At 49.7% G+C, this 22,350-nt stretch overlaps 1 protein-coding gene and 1 long non-coding RNA gene across 3 annotated transcripts in view; one reads left to right on the top strand and one right to left on the bottom strand.

Moving 5' to 3' along the window:
* Positions 1-402: 402 nt before the first annotated feature.
* Positions 403-18,175, bottom strand: LOC138113469 (uncharacterized). 2 transcript variants are annotated; one of them, XR_011152185.1, is made up of 6 exons: positions 18,133-18,175; positions 17,848-17,998; positions 16,749-16,878; positions 7,284-7,364; positions 2,421-2,480; positions 403-1,916 (listed from the first exon to the last, which is right to left on the bottom strand). It is a non-coding gene; the product is annotated as an uncharacterized lncRNA (long non-coding RNA). The 2 variants fall into 2 exon arrangements; XR_011152186.1 differs by lacking the exons at positions 7,284-7,364; positions 16,749-16,878; positions 17,848-17,998; positions 18,133-18,175 and adding an exon at positions 3,911-6,156.
* Positions 18,176-19,373: 1,198 nt separating this feature from the next.
* IQCA1 (IQ motif containing with AAA domain 1) overlaps positions 19,374-22,350 on the top strand; it is a 102,247-nt gene continuing 99,270 nt past the window's right edge. Inside the window, 5 exon segments of the mRNA XM_069021450.1 lie at positions 19,374-19,379; positions 19,641-19,739; positions 19,742-19,936; positions 19,938-20,041; positions 20,165-20,179. Of these exon segments, the coding sequence (XP_068877551.1) occupies positions 19,374-19,379; positions 19,641-19,739; positions 19,742-19,936; positions 19,938-20,041; positions 20,165-20,179 (419 nt within the window).

The raw sequence follows: 22,350 nt of genomic DNA, 5'->3' as shown, positions 1-22,350 counted from the left end.
TCCTACAGCTTGGCACCGTGTGGGTCCCTGCTGGGGCACGTGGAAGTGGGTGAACCCCACAGACCAAGCAGAGAGTGGGGAGTGAGCCTGAGAAGGTGATGGAAATTTTTAAAAAAATAAAGGAAAAAAGAACAATCAAAGCTTCCTGATGGCTTTCCCAGCTGATATCAAATACCAGCACCAGCTGGTGGATAAAGTCCACACAAAAGTGAGAGGTCTGGTTTCTGTCAGTCACAGCAAAGAGGGAATGGGCTGAGCCCCACTAAAGGGCTGCAGCAGTTTTTGGGGAAAGCATCCCCAAGGAAAGCAGACTCTTCTTTCCACATGCCAGCAAGGGACACCTGCTTATCACCAGCATTTCTGTGCTGGCCAGGGGCTGGTGACCATGGAGAGGGAGCGGACGCTCCTGTGTCTCCAACAGCAGAAAGCAGCACAAATCCCCACGGACTGAACCCATTTACAAGGGTTTTAACCTCATTTCCACCACTGCATTGCCCTTCCCAGGCTTCCCCACCAAGCACAGCAGCAATTCTCACAGCTCCCATCTCCGTGACCTTTCTGTTGTCCTGCTCCCCCACCTCTTACACATGAACGTCACCTGTAAAATCCAGTCCCAGTCAGCTCTCCCTGACCTATGCACCACACAAAAATTCCTCCTGCTAACATCAGACATGCTTGAATTAGCAAGGAAATGAAAACAAGCCACAGGAAAGAAGCAGGCTGGGGGAAAGGTGGGGATGGAATGCTAAGCAATCATGTCAAGTCACGGCTGGCCACATCCCGTTAGCCGTGTCTGAGGGGTCCTTGTGTCAAAACAGCCAAGGAGGAATCCTGCCCAGCCAATCCTGCAGCACTTGGACTCTTTTTCTGGGACACAGGCTCCTTCAAGGCATTGGCAGTCAGTGGCTGCACTTCCCAGAGCTCCACAGCTCCCCTGCTTTATACCAGGAGAACCCAGAAGCCACCTGGGGCTTAGCCCTACAAAATCACCACTTTCAGAGATGCTTTACAAAGTTGGGAGAAAGGAGTTTGGAGAGGAATTAATGAGTTTTGCTTGGTATTAGAAACTTGAAAAGTTCTGATAAAAGTCATGAAAATTGAGAAAAAAAGCCCTAACAAACCACCACTGTTATTTCCAAAACAAGTTTGTTTTCCCTATTGCTTGTTCAAACACAAACACCAGGAAAGATCCCAGCACTGGCACAAGCAACTCTCTCACCCACCTCATAAAAATGGCTGAAAGTGAGAAACTAAATTCATTTTCTTTTCATCCAATGTCTCCTCAGCCTCTTCTTTGCTTCAGCATCCCAGGAAACAGAGCAGAGGTGAAGACAACCCTCTCAAGGTTGAGCAGATTGAGGCATTGAACAGTTTCTGTGATTTATCCAAGCAGAACCATAATCCCAACATATTTGCATTTGAAAGTCTGTCTCCCAAATTAATCTAGCCATGACTCTGTGGGGGGTAGGGGGAGACTGTCCTTTATTAGGTGTATATTTATATTTTCTAGTTCAATGAGGTACAAAACTATTTCCAGTACTCGTTCTGTCTTTTTCATTGATGTATTTTTAGTGCTGTGAAGTGTTTTTTTCATTGTTAATGCTCTTGATGCCCACCTCCTCCAAGCATCCCTTTAGAAAAACATGAGCTGCAGGAGCAAAAACCACAACTTAGAAGAGCTGGGATCCTGAACATGCAGGTTGGGCTGCAACAGCAACTCTGCAGCAGTCCAAAAAAAGAGAAAACCAGCAGTGTTTGGCTCTTGGTAGGTTGATTAACTGAGAAATGAGGAGGATTTGCTTCCCAGGACAGACTATTTGCTCCCCACCACATAAACCAGAAGGGTCTTTATATAGGGGAACTTTTATCAGTTCTTCCTGAGCTCTCCAGATCTGATCACACTGCAATAGTCCAGTCTTCAACGTGATAGGGAAAGAAATAAAGTTATATGGAAAGAAATTAAGTGATCACCTTTAAAACAGCTCCACAGGTTATAACCCTGGGAGAAGACATTCCAGAAACATTAAAGAGCAGATTTAAACCCGATGACTTTAAGGAAAATGTGTAGCTACAGATGTGACTCCCTCCTTAACACACTGGACCAAATTCAACTCTGCTCCAACGCACCCAGCCCAGCCATGGCTCCCATCTCCAGCCTTAATGAAAGCTTGTCCATGGTTTGAACCCAGCGACAATTAACCTTGACAGGGGGAGATAAGATTCAAGTTTCAAAGCACCGAGGGTTTGCTGGGGTTTTGTGCGCTTTCATGAGGCTCTGATTATTATTTTAATGCAGTTGTTTGTGGTTTAGTTTCCTTTCCTTTTTTTTTGTTTTTGAACTTTCCTTAATGGTAACATTGAAAAGATAGAAGTTTATGCACTCGTGGCAGGAGCCAAAGGATGGCCCTGATCCAACCTACCTCCACGCCACCACACTCCTCGGATACGCTTCCAGACAGGGGGAATCAGACGAAGAGATGCTGTGGAGAGTTTAAGATTGACTGGCCTCAGACTTTTTGGAAAAGGGAGAGGAACTCATTAGGCTAAAGGGAAAGCCAAAAGTAGTTCGGAGAGTGCTTTTTTAGGGGCCTAAAATAAGAAGCCAGCAGATCTCTACACACTTCCCAGCAGGAAGCCTACAGTCATCCCTAGCACGGCTGATAGCCCCCCGTGCTTGGCAGGGTTCCACCCAACCATCTGGAGCTCATCCACCGAGGTGCAACTCTGAGGGAAGAGACAGAGGGCCTGGCAGAGGTGCTCAGAGAGGAAGAAATCAGGAGGGGGACGAAGGCTTTGACTCCTGAGCCTCAGCGTGGTTCCACTTGGCAGCAACTGAGGGTACATTCCTTGTGCAGATGGTGTAGCTACCACTGGCATGGGCAGTCCTAGGAGAACTTCAGGATGACCAGCAGTCAGTGCTGACAGCAGCACGTGCATGGAAACCCTCCCAAGAGTTGGGCCTGCTGCACTTGCATCGGTACCATCGCCACTCACACCTCGTGTCTCCAGGAACCACACAGCCACGGCAGCTCCTGCCTCGTGGAGCAATACCTGCATCCCTTCTGTTCTCCCCAGCTGATGTTTTGATCTTACTGATGCCTTTGGCAGAGCTCCATCCAACTGGGGGCCAGGAGTTGGCCCGGCACCTCCGTGCCTCCTTTGAAGGCAGCAGCAATATTCACCCTCGCCGAGGGTTGTTAATGAGAGCCTGTTCTCTACTGAGGTGGAAGTACAGCTCTGAAGCCTCCACCAGAGCTCTCCAGACAATGCAGCCACGGGAGGTCTTTCAATAAGAGGAAAGAATCAAAGCTGGGGAGTGACCTGGTCAAATCAGCTGGGGAAGGAGATGTAGGGGGGAGGTGGGAGAGAGCAGGCGCACTGCGAGCGTTGCGGTTTTCTTCTCATGGCCATTGGGCAGCAAAGAACAGTGGCAGAAGAGTTCACAGGTGCTCTCAATATGGGCAAATATCACCTGGAAGGGTTTGCCACCTGTGGGGCTAGAAAGTGTGCCACCAGCATAAGAGAAAAGCAAACCAGAGTGCAATATAAGGTATTTATTTATAGTCTCTCCGGACACACCTATGCACGCTCATGTGCCCCCCCACTTTGCATTCACACTGCATGCACTGAAACCACTCATTAAGTTGAATACATGGACTTCCCTTCTCTCACCCTAAACCTAACCTAGAGGACACCTTGCTAGAGGTGAGGGGAACAGGGAAAAGGAATAAAAAAGCAGAGGAAAGAGAAATGGACAGGATTTTTGCCATGAGGCACCAGTGGATCACATAACCACCATCCACTGTAGCAAAGCCCAGGCTGAGCTCTTCCTTCCCAACACACACTTCCACATTAAGTTGAAGCTGCCACATCCTCCCCATGGAAACCTTTAGAGATGCAACTCACTCACCTTTCTCCCAGAGCAACTCCTCAAGACTCATCCCAGTATTTCCAGATATTTTGGTTTTTGTTGGCATGCTGTAAGCACACCCATTCCTCTCCTTACAACTCCTGCAGCTCTCTGCCCTCATGCTAGAAGTGACCATTTACTATCTGATGACCAACTTCAGCCAGAAACCTGGGACACTCCTTTTCCAAGGGCTGTTTGGAGTCCAGGAATGGCTTTTAAAACATACTGCTCTCACTGAGACCACCCACCAAAGTTAAGGCACAGCCTTTTTCTGAAGAGCAATCCCACAAGAATCTGCTACTATGATTTAAATCACTGGGGAGAGGAGATTGGAGGGCAGAGGGGTGAGGAGGGCAAGACCCAGGATGCTCCTGGCCGAGCTCTGCAGAAAAGATGCACCTGCAGGCAGAACTCAGGCTCCTCCCAGTGCCCAAAGTAGCACCAAACCCACAGCTGAATCGTGTCTTCTTTCAGATTTTCAGCCCCTACATCAAAGGACAAAGCCACAAGGGCACAGTCATCTGTCTGACCTGTCCCAGATTTTTTGAACTACCCTGGAAAGCTACTGCAAGGGCTTTAGGGGGGGAAAAAAATGCTCCTGATAACACAGAAAGCCAGGTTTTAATATTGTGTGCATCATGGTGTGGCTCACAGCAGGGCACAAAACCTGGTTCAGAGGGAAAAGTCTTTCTGGTAGTCCAGGAGCCTCTAAAAAGGGGAAAAAATGGGACATCACACCTCCAGAAACACAAGACACACTGACAAACTGACTGCATACGGCTTCCAAGCAGTAAACGAGCCATGGGCAGCCTTGATTTTTAACAAGACATCACTAATGGTGGATTCCAAGCCTAAAGAACAGCTCCTGGGGCCAAACCACCAAACCAGGACTGCTTAAATACGCCACAGCTTGTGAAACCTCGCAGAGCAGCGCTCTGAGCTGCTGCTGAGCACGGGATGATTCAGCCTTTGCCACATCCTTCCCTGCACAGCTTTCGAGTGCCAGCCGAGCACAGCGTTTTTCCTGCTGCTGGGCGATTTCAGATCCTTGACCTGCTAATGGTATCACATCTGCTAACTATTATCAGAGGGGGAGAAAGGCTCTCCCTCCTCACTTCCCTGCTCCAACCCAGCGCAGCACCGTGTTGTGTCTGTGAAAGCTGAAAGCAGCCGGGCTGCAATTCAAACAAATCAGATCTAATCGCCCTTATCAGAAGGGTGATAAAATCAGCAAAGCTGAGAGGCTGCAAAAACAGCTGAGAGGCAAAGAGGTATTTCTTGATGGGCACGGAAAGCCAACACCTCCGAAGAGCTGTTTTCCCTGCAGAGACGTGGGATCACAGCGGGGCACTGCTGAAGAGAGGTGTCTGTGCGGGTTCTCTGCCATCTTTTGCAGACCTAAGGAATGTTATTTCCCGACCTCTGCTGCTGAGGAGGGCTCTGAGACACAGAGGGCGGTATTCCACAATCCCCCATAGCTCGTAAATTTGGGACAAAGCAGTCTCAATCACTGCAGATGGACTGACACCATGCCAGCCAGATGCTCAAGAGGTGCAGCAATGGTCCAAACAAAACTCGGAGACAGATCCAGGTGCTGTGGAGGTGACCACAAGTGTTACTTTGTCAGCACAGCTCCCCAGCCCAGAGCTGGAATCTGGCACAGACACAGAGCTGAAGATGAGGGTTTCCTGAGTCTCAGACCCCCTTTTAGAGAAGCACAGTGGGGCTCTAAGGGTCAATCCTCTGTCTGCACATAGCAATATCCCACAGCTGGTTCTCTCTGCCTGGTCTCATTGCCGGCTCCTGATCCCCAGTTCACCATCTCAGTGGCCCTGTACCACAACAGGAACAGTCCTTGGCAGTTTTCCTGCCTTGGGCTGCCTGGACTTTGGGAACCATGCATGTGATGAGGCTTCAGAGGAACCACCTGGAGCCCTTGGCCAGCTCCAGGAGAACCTCTGCCTTGCTCTGACTCACCTTCCCGTGGCAGAGGAGCCTGAGAAGCATCCAAGAGAAGAGCATTTCGCAGGATGACGCCTGCAGACAGACGGGGAACTTCCTGACACACACCCCTGACCCCGCTCCAGCCAGCGTGACGCAAAACAAAGCTCCACTTACCCACTAGCAGGGAATGTCATGCAGGGATGGAAAAATGAGGGTTGGAAGAGACCTCAGGAGGTCACCTAGTCCAGCTCTGTGCCCCGTTGGAAGAGTCAGCACTGTATTATCCCTGTCAGGCACGCATCTAACCTATTCTGAAAGGCCTCTGGTAATAAAAGCAACATATTCCAGGCTTTTGCTATTTATATCCTGATTTTGAGCACTGCTTGGAGAATGGAGGGCACAGAGGGGAATTGCTGCATAATAGCTGGGAATAGCTGCATAATAGCTGAACACTGCATTACTGAAATGTTGCAGGACCCCGGGGGAAGCTGCTGAATAGGTAAGTACCTCTCAGTGCAAAATGTGAGGGCAGGGCCACCAGCAAGGTGACCAGGGCACGTTGGAGTGCCCCAATGGGCCTGGCCAGGCCACCTGGCAGGGTTGTGACATCTGGCAGAGCTGCCCAGGGTGGTGGTGGAGTTCTCTGGAGACATCCAAACACACCTGGATGCGTTCCTGTGTAACCTGCTCCAGGTGACCCAGGGCGGTGGACTGGAGGATGTCCAGAGGTCCCTTCCAACCCCAATTATCCTCCTTCACTGTGCAAGGTGATCTCAGAGCTGCCTGGGTCCTGCAACCATTGCCTCCCACAGAAGCTGTCCTGACATCCTTCCCAGGGATTAAAAAACCAGGCAAATAAAAAAATGAAGTCGTGTTCTCAGCTGCATGGGAGAGGAGGTCTTGGCAAGATGGGGGTCTGGGCATATTGACACAAACACGCAGACTTTTGAAAAGAACAGTGGAAACGCTTAGCACAAAATCCCATTAGCAAATAACGGGATTTCTGGGAGCACCATCTGTGCACCACATTGAACGCCCGCCCCGGAGCACGGAGACTGAGGCACGTTGCATACGGAAAGCCAGACAAAAGAATATACAATAATACACAAAGGCAGGGAGAGCACATATAGTATGGGGAAGAAGCCAGAAGAGACTTTTTCCTCCCCATCCTCACAATACCCAAAATCTCATTCCCTTCACAGCCTTCCCACCGTGGCTCCTGAGGCACCTCACGTCCCTTTGTGCCCACTGTGAGGCCCCGTGATGCTGCCACAGAAGGGGAGAAAGAGCTTTGACGTGAATGAGAATCAGCTGACAAACCAAAGCTGTTGAGTGCGAGGTGACAAGGAGGTTTAGCCTTGATGATGTTTTTTTCCCCCCTCGGGTGTTTTCCAGGGAGGTCTCCTAAATTTCTAAGGCAAGAGATTACCTGGGAAAGGCTCTGTCTCAGTCATGAGCTTCAGCAGCAGCAGCAAAGTCCAGAAGAAGCCACACAGGGGTAACTCTGAAACTAAGCAAGAGAGGATTTGGTGTGAGTGGGTTTTGGAGAGCAAAACAAACCCAACTTCACAAGTTGGCAACTCGAAGGAGCCCTGTCCAATGACACTCGAGCACCCCTTCTCCTCTGTGCTTCCAAACGTCTCCGTCTTTGTCCGCTCTCCCAAGGGGTCTTCAACAGCCTCCTCCAAAACAGCTATTACAGCAATTACTGCAATTAATTGATTTGCATATCCCCAAAGCCCCATCATTAGTGCAACACAGCCAAGCGTGTTAGTGTTTAATAATATCAATCAACAATTATTCATAACATCCCGCCCCGGCAGACCTAAATATAGAGACAAGCATTCATGCGAAAACAAAAAGGAGGAAAAAAAAACCCCAGCAGCTAAACAAAAGAATTAATTTAGAGCAGAATTAGGATCATAGAAACAAGACAGACAAGAGACAAGGTCAGATGTCTCGCTCCCAGCTGATGTGAGACTCTCCCAACCTGCCTGCTCTCAGTTACTGAGCGAGCTGCAAGTAAATAAAGTGATTTTCTCCTTGTAGTAAACAGCCAGAGAGCTGCACTGAGCACAAACACAGTGGGCTAGAGGCAACAAGAGGTGACTGCCACAGTCTGCTGGCCCTGGTTCAGAACAGCACTTCAGCTAAAGCTCAAGAGGGTCCCCGTTCAGGACAGCACTTAAGCACATGCTGAAATTTAAGTACACGCTTACTTCCTGCTCGTCCCCGGGCCAGGCACGAGTAAAAGGGAAAGGCTGCTATCCAGTTTTCCAGGCTTTTTCAGCAATGCCAGCTGCATCTCCTAGAGACTGCATGCTCTTTGCCAGCCTCTGGATTTGGAGCCACACAGGGATGTGAGACCAAAACCACCAGGATATCAGAGAGCTGACACATCTTCACCATCCAGGGCTTGGATGTGCCCAGATCCCCCAGCCACCCTCTGATCCCACATATGCTGCTTTGTTGCTCACTTCAGGGAGGGTTTCCACCACCTTCAGCAGCAGGAGGAGGTTTTTGCAAGAGCCCAGGCTCAGATTACCTTAATGTAATTAACAGGTATGTTGATCAAGCAAGGAGAACAGATATTGCTCTGAAACAGTGCCAAGAAAATTCAGGCATTCAGCTCCTTCAGTGGTGTAAATTGATGGAGTACAGCAGGCACCAAAAGCAACAAGGTTTTTACACTGCTGGAGGAACTGGCAAGACCATGGTGGTACAAAGCCACAGCCTGGCTGCAAGTTCCAGCTTTTCACCAAGCTGGTGGAGTCCTGCTCTGACAATGTCCTATTTACTGAAGGAATTAGGCCAGGAGGGGCTCAGGAGGTGCTTCCCACTCTCGTGGAGGCAGCCGGACCTGGGCAGGAACGTCCTTAACCTTCATTGCTCACGGCATCCCAACCATCCAGCAGCATCAAAGCCATCTTAATCTTCCTTCATCCTCACCCAGTGCATCCCAAGGTCCCTCAGACAGCTCTGCCAGCACAATTCCGGGGTGGCAAACAGTCCAGATATTGCAGAGGGCGGCAGGAAAGATGGACCTGGCCAGGAGGAGAAATGTGGCGCAGGGAAGGAGCAACTCTACCCTTGCTTCCCACCCTTTGGCACTGAGACAAGCTCTCCAGCACACTTCTCCCTCTGCTTTGGCTCTGTCAATCCCATAGTCAGATCCCAACACTGTAAATCACATCAGCCTGAGCAGAGGACACCCAACTTCCCAGCTCTGGGCCCGGGGCTCCTGTTAAAACTACTGACTGCAGACTAAACAAAGCTTTTTTTACCCTGCCCACAGTCTGGACTCCTAACTGGAGACTCATCCAGCATGAAATCTATTCCCATTCCATCCCTACCCCTCCCTGCCTCCATCAGGCCCGATGCTGGGGGAGATATTGTGCCTCCATGGTAGGAAAGAATAAAACGCAACGTCTCGTTGGCAGCACTCTAAATAGAAAAAGAAATAAGATTTTAGAGCCCCCTTGCCTTTTGTTGGCCTTCCAACTTCCCCCCAGCGCCTGTAGCCACACACAACGAGCCGGGAGGTGTGCCCAAAGCAGGAGCAGGAAGCAAAGCAAACTACAATTGCAGTAAACCACTTCAAAAAGGCTTCGGTTTCGCTCAGAGTTGCTTGAAAGGAAACTCGACGCCTCATCCTTCATCTTTCACGCGTTTTAAAAGAAACATTAGTCTGATTGTCTGGGTTTTTCTTGGGAAAAGAAGGGTTTCTGGAAGTCAGAGTTTAAAAGCAAACCATAAATAGGAAATTGAAATGCTTCCTTACACCCATATTCGGGTTGTTTGTGAAAATCCCCAGCAGCTTTCACTGCCTCCCAACAGTGACTGAGAAATTGTAGGGGAAAAGTAAGACATTAGAGGCCACGCTGCTATTTTCCAGAAGAACGTGGAAGGGGAAATCCAAAACAACTAAGAGCACAACGGTGAGGACCTTAGAGACAAGTTTGCCTGGGGCAAACATCTCCTAACTGCTGTAATTACCGTGAAAGGCCATCAAGGACACCTCCCCGTGCACGCTAGAAAAATCATGTGAGCATTTCGTGTGGTTAGCACAGCTTTTCTAGCAGAGTTCTGACATTGAGCCACACGAGATGACATCAGCAAGCAGGCATTCCCCTCGCAAAGAGCATGGCTGAGGACGTGAAGCACCTTCCAACTCCTTGCTCTCCTGCTTTTAAACACGGCCATTAACAAGTCCAAAGCGACCAAAAAAACAGGGGTAAAAAGCAAAGGCTGCACATGCATTGACAGCAGTGAGGACAAAAGAGCTCAGTCTGCAAATATAATTGGATTTAAGAGCCAAATTTCTCCCGGGCACTGGCTGCTGGGAGGTTCTCCTGTGTCCCATGATCCAGCAGGAGCTGGCTCGTGCCCACAGTGCCTATGGGGTGGCAGCCAGATCCTGGCACACGGCAGCTCCGCAGCCTTGGGATGCGCTCCGCTCACACGCCAACATCCACGCGCTGCTCTGCAGCTTTGGGGGGGCCTTAATGAAAGGCAGATGCAGAGGGAGGTTTGTAGGAATGTTTATCCTTAGGTGCTTCCCTCTGCAGGTCCCCACCAAGGAGGGAGAGCCAGAGAACGGGCTGCTGAGGAGAGGGGTCTCTCCACGGCTTCATCCCTCTCCTGGGACACCTCAGGGACACTCCGAGCAAGGAATCCTTCAAACCCTGCCCTCCTCTCTGCACAGCATCTGGGGCTGGCCACATCTGGCCATAGCACACACAGGCCTGGCCACCTGGTTTCACCTGTCTCAGGCAGAAGGATTATTTTGGGGCTGGACTGCTTCCTTCAGAGTCCCCATCTCATTTTCAGAGGTGGGAGGGGGAGAAAGCCTTTGACCCGTCGCGGGCCTTTGGGAGGACTCACTGTTGGCATCTGCCTCTCCTGGCAGGATGAGTGTACAGTCATTTAGGCTGGAAGGGATCCTCACAGGCCCATCTGCTCCAAATCCCTGCTCCAAGCAGCAGGAAACAAACCCAGCACGTCCCCTCTGCTTGTGTAGCCAAAGGCACAGGTGCAGGGCACGTGAGGAGCGGGGAAGGATGCAAGAGACCTCAACACAAGAAAAATCCTGCTCTGAGCACTGTGCAGAACAGATCTCCTGGGTGAGAAGAGGCTGCTAAAACACAAATAGTCCTGCCCAAACACCTCCACTCTAACCTCCCTCTCCAGACACAAAGAGCCCTCCCCAAAAAGCAGGTTTTAGCCCTCAAATCCCATCCAAAGAAACACTCAGGCAAAGATCTGTGCTTTATCTGCAAAAACAAGTGTCCTCAGCGCTTTTCCTTCTCTAAACTTTACCCCCTTCCTCCTCCCAGACCTGGTGGCATTGTTGTGCACCTCACGAAGCAGGCCTATCCCAGCAAGGGCCCACCTGCTTCACTTACCCCATGTAGCCAACCTGGGAAGAGCTGGAACTGCTGCCTCAAAGGTGTCCCACCACCACACACTGGTGTCAAATAAAGAAAATGCTGCAAAGCCACTGTTTAACTGAGCAAATTCACCTGTTTCATACTTTGTGATGCAGGAAGCAGAAAAAAGCCCGTCTCCAACTCAGACCAAACCTTTCCCTGTGCTCATTCCCAGTGACAACCCTGCAGCAGTTATGAGCTGTTCCTTCTCTGGCCTTTTTATTTCATTCCATCACACCAAAAGCAGAGCCAGGCCTGGAAATTAAATTGCACCCACCAGTTCCATTCATAAATTTGGCTGCACGACCACAAAGTGAGCTATTGTTGTTATTTCTCACAGTTTACCACCTCCAAGCCAAGGAGTATTGTTTTTATTGCTATTCTGAGAACAAGAGCAAGGGAAAAAAATAATCTTAAGCTTCCCTTCCCCTCCCAATCAAATATAATAGAGGAAAAAAAAAAAAACCTCAACAGGGCGGATGTTGGATCCTCAAGGATTTTTTTTGGGGGAGCTATCTACAGGAGCTCAGCCTGGTGCTGCAGGTTTCTGAGTCTGAATTTTTATCAATGGGCTGCGCTGGGTCCATTTGAAAAGCTGGCAGGTGTTCGAACAATGAAGCAGGGCTGCCTCTACATCTGGGCCACAAAAGTCATCGCTGTGTTTACAAGAAACAGGATAAGCAGGAAAACATCCTGCCACAGGCACCTAAAAAGCTGCAGCCCCTTGTCATTCTTTTTTTTTTTTTTCTTTTTTTTTTTTTTCTCACACTGGGCTGTTTATTTATAGCACGAGAAGTTGAACCGGGAGGAGGAAAAAAAGAAGTGAGAGGTTTCTCACTCATTTCCACGCAGGAGTGACGCACGTGCAACGTGGCAGGCGCTGTGCTCGTATTGTCCCTTCAGCTCTGGGTGGGAGCTCATTAACCCCTCGGCTCTGCCTGCAGTTAATTAATGATCAGGGCACTGCCTGCTGGGTTTGCTTCATCGATGCCACCGTGTCAGTTAAACCTGACTCATTCTGGGACACCCCAAAGGGAAACTGAGTCACCACACGCTGGAAATAATGTTCCCAGAACCTAAACTCACAGAGATTATGGGGAGGGGGGATCAGGGAAATTCCTCATCCTCAGCATTTTAGGTTGGATCCTTAGGGCCAGCAGAGCAAGAGGCTCTTCTAGAACTTAGAGAAGACATAGAGGAGCCCCTCTGAAGGAGCTTCTTCCTTTGCACAGTGCCCCAAACACACCTGCAGAAACCAAAGGTTGCCACCAAATTTCAGCTGCTGATGGCTTGTGGCCCCCTACAGAATCACTGTATTTTGGGGGTTCTTTCTCATGACATTTTGCTCTTCTTGCTTTCAACTTTTAAGTTTTAAACAAAGCAGGACACATCCCATTTAGTAACAAGATTTTTTTTTTTTTAATCAAATTCATTCAAATTCATTGAAGATGCACCACAATGAAACCTCCAAAATGTTTCTCACCATCCTTAAGAGCAACTCAGGAAGCTCCAAGGTATCTCTGCCTTCCAGACAAACATTTTATGACTCAAGTCATCTTTATGTCCAGGAAAAGTAAGTATTCCTTCGCCTCGTGACCTCCCTTCCCTGCTTTAATAGTTTCACTTCTGGAAGCCTTCAGAACACCCCAGTTAGAGCCCCCCCTCAGAAAGCTGGGGAAATGAGAGCTGAGTGAGCTGCCCAGGCTCTCATGGAGTTTGACTTCCTTGCTTTTGAGCTGAGTCAAAGAGGATTAACTCAACAGGTGTTTTACTGGAGAGTGGGAGGGAAAACAGAACAAAACACAATGAAACAACTGCCTACGTGCACGAATGGCAGATGAATTCCTCCTCCTTTTCTGGGGAATGAACTGCTAAAGCAGATGGCAAACATCCCCTTCTCCTCCAGCCCTGAGTCACTCTCAGTTCTGGCTTTAAACACTTCAAGTCCCAGAGCTCAAATGCTTCCCTTCGGTCAGGTCTAGAAGGGGATCTTCCTGATGCAGACTTGACTTCTGAAGGGTTGAGCTGCTTCCACTGCCCCTGACTCGTGGTCTTCTGCACCCTGGTCATGCTCAGAGACACCAGCTGGAGTGCAAAGGACTTTCCAGCAGCCTCCGTGCCTTGTGCATTGAGTAGGATGGCTGAAGCCCTGACTGCTGCCCTGTAAATTCATGGTAACACCTCACAGCTCTTTTTTTCATCAGCAGAAAGACCATTAGACAGCACAGGAATAAACAGAGACCAGCATCTTCCTCCCCTTTGGGCCATGGAAGGCAAGTTATGAGTTGCTGGTCTGATTTCTCATCAACCCGGGGCTCTCCAGCTGGTCCCACCAAAGCTCCTATTGGCCACAGCATGAGACAAGGGGACTTGGGTCAGCTAAAATCCCACTGCAGCTGGAGGGAGAGGACAGCAGCTGAGGCTGTGTAGTGTTTGCATGAGAATTTCTTGAAGCTTTCAGTGATTCATGTGCACACAGAACCGGTATTAACAGCCAAACTTTGTCATTTTGCCATCAAAATCATGAGAAAAGCACATAAAACACTTCAGATTGCTGATGGTGAGCCTGTAAAGTGAGGAAGTGGTCAGAGGATCTGTGTATCTTAGCAGAACTGAAAATGGTCTGTCTAGAAGTGCCATTCCACAGGCCATACTGAATATATCTTCACAAGAAATGCTACTTGTTTCCAATATTTGGGTTGCAGGATGATATAGAAGCGAACTTTGCCCCTGTAAGTGACTAAAGCTTGACAGAGGGTTTGTGTGAATTTATTAAAAAATCCCGAGCTGAAGCCAAATGTTCAAGCCAACCAAAGTCTGCTTACAAATTACTTGGATAATTGCCAGAAGCCCGAGTCTGATGCCTTTTTCTGTTTCTTTCTCACCCAAAAAACATCTGGCGTGTGTTGCCAGTCTGTATTGACTGCTCCCTTGGTGCTGTAGGCATCTCTAGGAACAGCATCCTCTAGAATTAAATAGCTGAGCGCTGACAAACTGTTGTCAATGCAGAATAAAATCAATATGCTCCCTGTTGTGCCATAATGATACAGAGCTGGCACTATTTGAACCAGCTTCTTTGGAAAGCTTTAATTTTATCAAACAACACTCTTTCAGGAGAGATGATTTGGGGTTTTGCTTTTTAACAAAGAGGGAAGTGGAGTGCGGCACACGGCACTTAATATCTGGCTGAGATTTAAAACGCATGCTCCTTATGAAGTGTGACATTTTATCCCTAAAGCCACAGGAACATTTCCCACATTTAAGTGATAGAGGGAAAATTCTTCAAATTAGATTTGAACTTTATACCTTCTAATTCTGCTGCAATCCTCCTCTGCCATGTACCACGCTCGGGCCTGATGAACACACTGTTATATCAAAGCCTAACAGACCTGAGTGCTGACAAATCCCCTTCACTTAGCCTGGAAGTCAGCAGCAAACCTCCTGGAGATCCAGGAGTCAGTGTTAACTGGAAAAAAATAGCCCCACCACTGGTCACAAGGCTAAATGAAGTGGTCAGTGCACCCCTCCTGGGTGTCACCGTGAGCTGGAAGCCAGCACAGAGGCCACATGGCTGACCCCAGTCCCTGAGGTTTGCAAAGAGCAATCCAGAGCTCCTTTACTCACTTCTATCCAAGCCTGAAGGAAAACCAAAGACCCATCTGCAAGGAAGTCATGGTCAGAGGGAAGGAGCACCTCTCCTACTAAGGTGCGCTGCAAGAGCTGGGGGTGTTTATATGGAGAAGATAAAGTTCCAGGGAGACCTCAGAGCCCTAAAGAGGCTCCAAGAGATCTAGAGAGGGACTTTGGACAAGGGCCTGGAGTGCCAGGACAAGGGGGAATGGTTTTAAACTGAAAGAGGGCAGGGTTAGATGGGATATTGGGAAGGAATTAGGGTGGGAAGGCCCTGGCACAGGGTGCCCAGGGAAGCTGTGGCTGCCCCATCCCTGGAAGTGTCCAAGATCAGGCTGGATGCAGCTTGGAGCAACCTGGGATAGTGGGTGGAATGGGATGATATTTAAGCTCCCTTCCAACCCAAACCATTCTGTGAAGGGATTCTGTGAAGCCCTGAGCAACAAATCCCCAGGCTTGCCCACCACAAGGTCCTGCTTCTCACTATCAGGCCTCAGAGGTTTGCTGTGCAACTCAGTGTCAACCAGGTCCCCATTTGGGGACAGCTCTCCTGCTGTAAGTGCTGTCACAGCCACGGGCCCCTGTGGGAGAGCTCCTCTGTTGAGCCCTTCAGGATGAGAGGAACCCACAAGGATCATCAGGCCCAGCTCCTGGCCCTGCACAGGACACCCCAACAATCCCACCCTGTGCCCCAGAGCCCCTTCAGAGGAAGCTGCAGACCCTGGTGAGGTCTGACCTCAGTGTCCTCCAGGCTGAACAAGCCAAGTACCCTCAGCTGCTCCTTGTACAGCCCCTTCACCATCTTCTGTCCCTCCTTTGGATGCTCTCTGACAGCTTTAGATCTTTCTTATCTAAAACTGCCCCAGCACTTGAGGTGAGGCCGGCCCAGCCCAGAGCAGAGCAGGACAATCCCCTCCCGGGCCTGGCTGGCCATGCTGGGCCTGATCCCCCAGGACAGGGATGTCCCTCCTGGCTCCGGGGCACGGCTGACTCAGATCCAACTGGCCACTGACCAGGATCCCCACATCCCTGCTGCTCTCCAGCCTCTCATTCCCCACTGTGCCCGTGCATCCAAGGCTGCCCCATCCCAGGTGCAGAATGCAGCACTTGTCTTTGTTAAGCTTCACACAGCTGGTGATTGCCCAGCCTCACAGAGCACATCCCACCCTACATCCCAGGCTCTCACATCCATTCTGTCCCCACACAGCAAACACAATCCTTGACTCCCAAGAGGTGGCCCAAAGCCTCAGCTCACCATGGACAGAGAAAGCCCTGACCCACATCCTCTCCCTTTGCATCTCTCTGGGCCAGCAACACTCACGAAAAACCCACCCCACCTTCCACCCTGTACCTCGAGGAGCAGTCCAGACCTCTGGAAGTGCTTTCAAGTACAAGTTGCAAAGGCAGGACGTTATTCCCATTACGTTGCTTGCTTTCCTTAAGCCCTGCTCAGTAACAGACAGGTGCACTAAGCTCCTTGCCAGGGACCCACGTCGAGAGGAACAAGACCCTCCAGTTTTACATTTTACCCCCTTTGTAAGCTCACCAGTCACCTCTTAAGCTCGTAATAAAAGCCTTTTTTGAAAAATGATGGCGCCCAGTTTCCAAGGCAGCAGGACTTTTAAGCCTGTGTTTGCAAGAGCCTAAGGAATGAGAGATGCCAAAAGGCACAGGCTGTATAAAACCCGTCCCCTATTCCTGCTGGACAGATCAAATAACACAGTCGGAGTTTTTAATGCAACACGAGCGGAACGAGGAAGTGGCCAGTGATGCTGTACAAAAAATGTACAACGAGTGGGATAACAACTACAAATCCCTTTAATCTCTGGTCTTACCTCGACGTCTCAGACTGTTTGGTGCCTGCAGGGATTATCGGAGACGTGTGATTCCTGAATGGAAAGAGGGAGATGCTTCATGGTGTTCACTGGCCATCAGTGGCCTGCTGGACCTCAGCTGCAATTCAGCCTGCAGTGACCACACAATGCCAGAATCATTTTGGTTGGAAAAGACCTCCAAGATCATCAAATCCAACCTGTGACCAACACCCGCCTTGTCACCCAGCCCAGAGCACTGAGTGCCATGTCCAGGAGATCCTTGGACACCTCCAGGCATGGGGACTCCAAACCTCCCTGGGCAGCCCCTTCCAATGCCTGACCACCCTTTCCATGAAGAAATTCCTCCTGATGTCCAACCTGACCCTCTCCTGGCACAGCTCGAGGCCATTTCCCTTCATCCTGTCCCAGTTCCCTGGGACCGGAGCCCCACGTCCCCCCCGGCTGCCCCCTCCTGTCAGGGACTTGTGCAGAGCCACAAGGTCCCCCCTGAGCCTCCTTTGCTCCAGGCTGAGCTTTGAAGACAGCACAGCCCAGGCAGACCTGTGTCCTCTCACTTCAAATTACTGAAAAGCTCAAGGACTCAACTGGAAACCTACAGCAAACCAGAACATCTCCCACTCCCTGCTTTCTCCATTTATAAACGTCTATTTTCTGAGGCTAAACCAATTACTTATTCTCAGTCATACACAGCTCCCATTTCAACTCAAAACCAGGCTCCTTTCCCATGGAAAAAAAAAAAATCAACTCTATTCATTTCATAATTAATTTTACTGCATGACTTTTCCCAGCAACACAACTCATTTTTTTTTCCCAACTTCTCTACAAACTGATGAAAATGAAAATCCCCTCAGCCCTCCCTGCACGCTCTCATGTACATCACTTCTTTGTAGCTTAATTTCCCATTTTTAAAAGGAAGACATTTGCTTTCCTCCAGCTTTTTTTTGGCGGGGGGGAATGGAGAAGACAGGTGGGGAAGTGAGCAACAAGCATTATTTTATCATTAATACAGCTTCCAGCACAATAAAGACGATCTTGTGCACTGTGACAACGAGGTGCTAACAGAGGGCAATACATTCAGATTAATAATTAACATCCACACCTTATCAAGCCATCTCGGTGCTCTCATTTCAGTTGCTTCAGAAATGTTCCTACTTTTTTACTGCAAACACATGCAATAGGTCAGTCAGTCCTTAAAACCACACACGCTGATGGAGACAGCACTGCTGGGACTCTGCAGGTAAAACTTCTGGCTGAAAAAACAGAGTTTGGCATAAAAAGTGGCATATGAGTGCCAGCATTCATGGAAATAAATATGCAAGGTTCCTATCCGGGCAGCAAAGACTGGAATATGTTATTAAAATAGAACAAAACACAAGGTACTTACTGCATGTGAGACCCTCCTGACCCGCACATGGATGAGGACCAAGCACTGGAAGGAAGCAGACAAATTTCTCATGTGAAATTTCAGCGTGAAGAACCACTTTGATACCACACAGCAAATTACAAGCGGATTTTACAGCATTTTTCAGCCCCAGCACGAAGAAAATGCAACAGGTTCTCCTAAAAAAACCCCACTGATCCAATACACTTAAAGAAATGATATACTGGGCATAGTCATCATGTGACTTGAAAAATAATATCCTTAGATGCTTTTATTATTGTCTTCAAGATTCATGTTTTCAAGCTTTTCCTCCAAAACCAGGGGGGGCCTAGGAACTTTATTTCAAAAACTTGATAGCCAAGAGTCTCACCTAATCATGTGAACTGGGGCTTCAAGGGGGGGGGGAAATAAAAGGAATGCAGACACACAGAGATATGTGGCAAAAAATATGATCACTGGCAAAAGACTCATTCTCCCAAACTTCTTGCTTTTTCCCTTCTCTCTGGCTCTGTGGAGGAGTGCATTTTCCCCAAAAAATCTGTGCTGTGATCCTGTCCTCTGAACTGGTTTTTAAGTGGTAAGGGAATGGAAGACCACTAGAAAGTTGCCTTGATAGGTGTGTGGAGAAAGAAAAAGGGAAAAGAAAGGGAAGGGGAAAAGAGAGGGAGGGAAGGAAGGAGGGAAGGAAGGAGGGAAGGAAGGAGGGAGGGAGAGAAGGAGGGAAGGAGGGAAGGAGGGAAGGAGGGAAGGAGGGAAGGAAGGAAGGAAGGAGGGAAGGAAGGAAGGAAGGAAGGAAGGAAGGAAGGAAGGAAGGAAGGAAGGAAGGAAGGAAGGAAGGAAGGAAGGAAGGAAGGAAGGAAGGAAGGAAGGAAGGAAGGAAGGAAGGAAGGAAGGAAGGAAGGAAGGAAGGAAGGAAGGAAGGAAGGAAGGAAGGAAGGAAGGAAGGAAGGAAGGAAGGAAGGAAGGAAGGAAGGAAGGAAGGAAGGAAGGAAGGAAGGAAGGAAGGAAGGAAGGAAGGAAGGAAGGAAAGAAATGGGGACAAGCCTTTGGGGGGTGAAGTAACAGGGAGGGGGGAAGGAAAATAAGGAGAAAAAAGAAATTATGGGGAAAGGGATGAAAAGGGGGGGAAATAAAATATAGGAAAGGGGAGAAAAGCAGGGGAAAGGAAAATACAGGAAAGGGGAAAAAAGGAAAATAAAGGGTGGGAAATAAGGGAGGGGGGGAGGGAAACTAACGGGGGAGGGATGAAAGTAACAGGGCAAAAAAAAGAAACTAATGGGGCACAGTGAAACTAAGGGGGGGGGGGAGTGACACGACACTGAGAATGACCGTGGACGCTTTTAAACTAAAAAAACAAGAAAATACTTAGATTAGGTACACGGAAGAAATCCTTCCCTGTGAGGGTGGGCAGGCCCTGGCACAGGGTGCCCAGAGCAGCTGTGGCTGCCCCTGGATCCCTGGCAGTGTCCAAGGCCAGGCTGGACACTGGGGCTTGGAGCAGCCTGGGACAGTGGAAGGTGTCCCTGCCCGTGGCAGGGTGGAATGGGATGAGCTTTAAAGTCCCTTCCAACCCAAACCATCCCGTGATTCTGAGGGGGGGGGAAGGTGGAAAAAAAAGGGGGTCAAAGCTTGAAGCTCCCTTTTCTCCGAGGAGAAGCCGCGGGCAGAGCTCGGCCCCCCCGGGCCGTGTCCACGGTAACGCCGCGACCGCCGCTTCCCCAGACGGCCGCGGGCGGCTCGGGCCGGGCTCGGGGCCCTGCCGGTGCCGGTCCAGCGGGACTCGGGCTCGGTGCCCCTCGCTCCGGGGCCCTGCCGGTGCCGGTGCCGGTCCAGCGGGACTCGGGCTCGGTGCCCCTCGCTCCGGGGCCCTGCCGGTGCCGGTGCCGGTCCAGCGGGACTCGGGCTCGGTGCCCCTCGCTCCGGGGCCCTGCCGGTGCCGGCCCGGGGGGACTCGGGTTCGGTTCCCCTCGCTCCGGGGCCCTGCCGGTGCCGGTGCCCCTCGTCGTGGGCTCCCTCTCGGTGCCGACCCAGCCCTCAGCATGTCACAGGCGTGAGTACCTCGGGGCGCGGGGGCTGAGGGGGGAAAATCCCCTCAGAGAGAGTAAAACACAGCCCGGGGGGGAGGCGGGTTCACTCCCACAAAGCGACGGCGTCATCTCAGGAAAACCAGGCAAATATTAATATCATCCACTCAGGCCCTTTTTTTGCAGGAAGTTCCTCTCTTACAGCCCACAGTTCGCGCGTCATGTCTTGTTTCCCCCCAGTAATTTCAGCACAGCGCAAAGCTTTACAAGTTCGTCTGCAATAACCAGACAGCGATGACGGCATTGGATCAAAGTGCCTGCAAGGAGCTGTGCTCGTTCCCCCAGAAACATCACTCCAAGCCCACATATTAAGCAAGTATTACGATTATTATTGTTGCTGTGCTACAGTGCTGGGAGCCGAACTGTGAGCATCTTGCATGATGTTATCCATCAGTGTTGTGCTGTTTGCTGCTTCCAGCACCGGCAGCACAGCCCAGTTTGGGGAGGCTTTTTTTCCCAGTTCTGAGCTGGATATGGCTTGTTCAATAAATAATAGTAGATTAGAGGAAAAAAAAAAATTTAACACCTCCTGGGTATTTGCTACCTCCTTCTGCTCCTCTCCTTCACACTCAAATCTGACCATATCCAAACTGCTGCCCCAGCAGGTTGTGAGCAAAGCCTTTCCTGGCATCTTTGCCATGGCCTCCTTCCTCTGGCATCAGCGCTACCAACCTCAAAGCCCCCTGTTTCTTTTGCTCAGTATCCTCTTTCCAAACTCCCAGCTTTCTGTCAGGTAAAACCCCCTCAGATTCTAAAACATCCTTCCAAGTTCAGAACCAGAGCAGCTCTCCTCGTCACCAACAGCTTGGGTTTCATAGAACTATTAAGGTTGGACAAGACCTGCAAGATTTCCAAGCCCAAGCTTCAACCAAACACCACCAAAACATATCATTAGGTGCCACATCTACTTCCAGGGATGGTGACTCCACCATTTCCCTGGGCAGCCTGTTCCAATGCTTAACCACTCTTTCAGTGAAGAAATTTTTCCTGTTATCCAATCTAAACCCTTCCTGGCTTAACTTAAGGCTGTTTCCTCTTATCCTAGCACCAGTTGCCTGGGAAAAGAGGCTGAGCCCCAGCTCACCACGGCCTCCTTTCAGGCAGCTGCAGAGAGCAATCAGGTTTCCCGAGATTGTTTTCTCCAGCTTTCTTTTCTCCCCTCCTGCCTCCACACATTGGCAGCCCCAGCCATACACCACTGAAAACTCCACTGCTTTCCAGCCAGGCAGCTCCTTGGTTCAGGAGAGAAAGGTGGGGTGAGAGGAATAAAGAACATCCCCAAGGCACGGCAGAGACTGGCTGGGGCTGTGTCCAAGGACAGATCCAGCACAGCCTCCAGCAGGCATAAGTTTGAGGAAAGCTTGGTTAGATCCCTGGTGGAGCCAATGCAGGGCTTGTATAAATCATGCCTAACACTCTCATGGAATCACATAAGGGAAGATCACAGTGCAGTGGGGAGTTACCTGAATTGTGCTCTTTAAAAGAAAAAAATAAAAGAGATAAAGGAAGGGAAAAAAACCCACAAAAGTAGTGTCTGACCTCTTCCTCAGAGTTATCTCGGAATCGCATTGCTACCCAGTCTCTGAATCATGGCTGCTGTTATTTGAGCCAGATTAACTCTAAAGGAATTAAGCTGAGCAGAGCTGGAAAAATGCTTGTGCCTCAACTGCTTTGAGCTGAGTTTAATTTTAATAGAGACAGGGCTTTTTAGCACTTCCTATGGCACTGCCAGCACTGAACAGCAAGTCCATATAAACATGATCATATGTGCACCCCACATGACAAAAACACATATCCAGTCCTGGTTCTGAGCAAGGTGCTGGTGAGGAACTCCAGTTTGGTGTTGAAACTCCTTGGTTCAGGTTGCTGTAATGACATTGTAGCTGTGCAGAGCACAGGATTTATGGCTGGGCTAATCCAGCCCTTCCTAAACACCAGTCAGAGCTGGATCTCAAGATACCGAGGCTACTGTTAATGTGGATGGTTGTAGGGAGGTTATGCTGGCTGTGTACCATAAATCAGAGTTGTTTAGGTTGGAAAAGCCCTCTCAGATCATCGAGTCCAAGCCTTAACCCAGCATTGCCAAGGCCACCATTAACCCATGTCCCAAAGTGTCACATCCAAATGGATTTTAAAT

Source organism: Aphelocoma coerulescens, chromosome 7 (assembly GCF_041296385.1).
Source record: "Aphelocoma coerulescens isolate FSJ_1873_10779 chromosome 7, UR_Acoe_1.0, whole genome shotgun sequence".
Lineage (NCBI taxonomy): Eukaryota > Metazoa > Chordata > Aves > Passeriformes > Corvidae > Aphelocoma > Aphelocoma coerulescens.
Note: the sequence above shows the minus strand (reverse complement) of the source record. Positions and strands in the feature narration are given on the sequence as shown.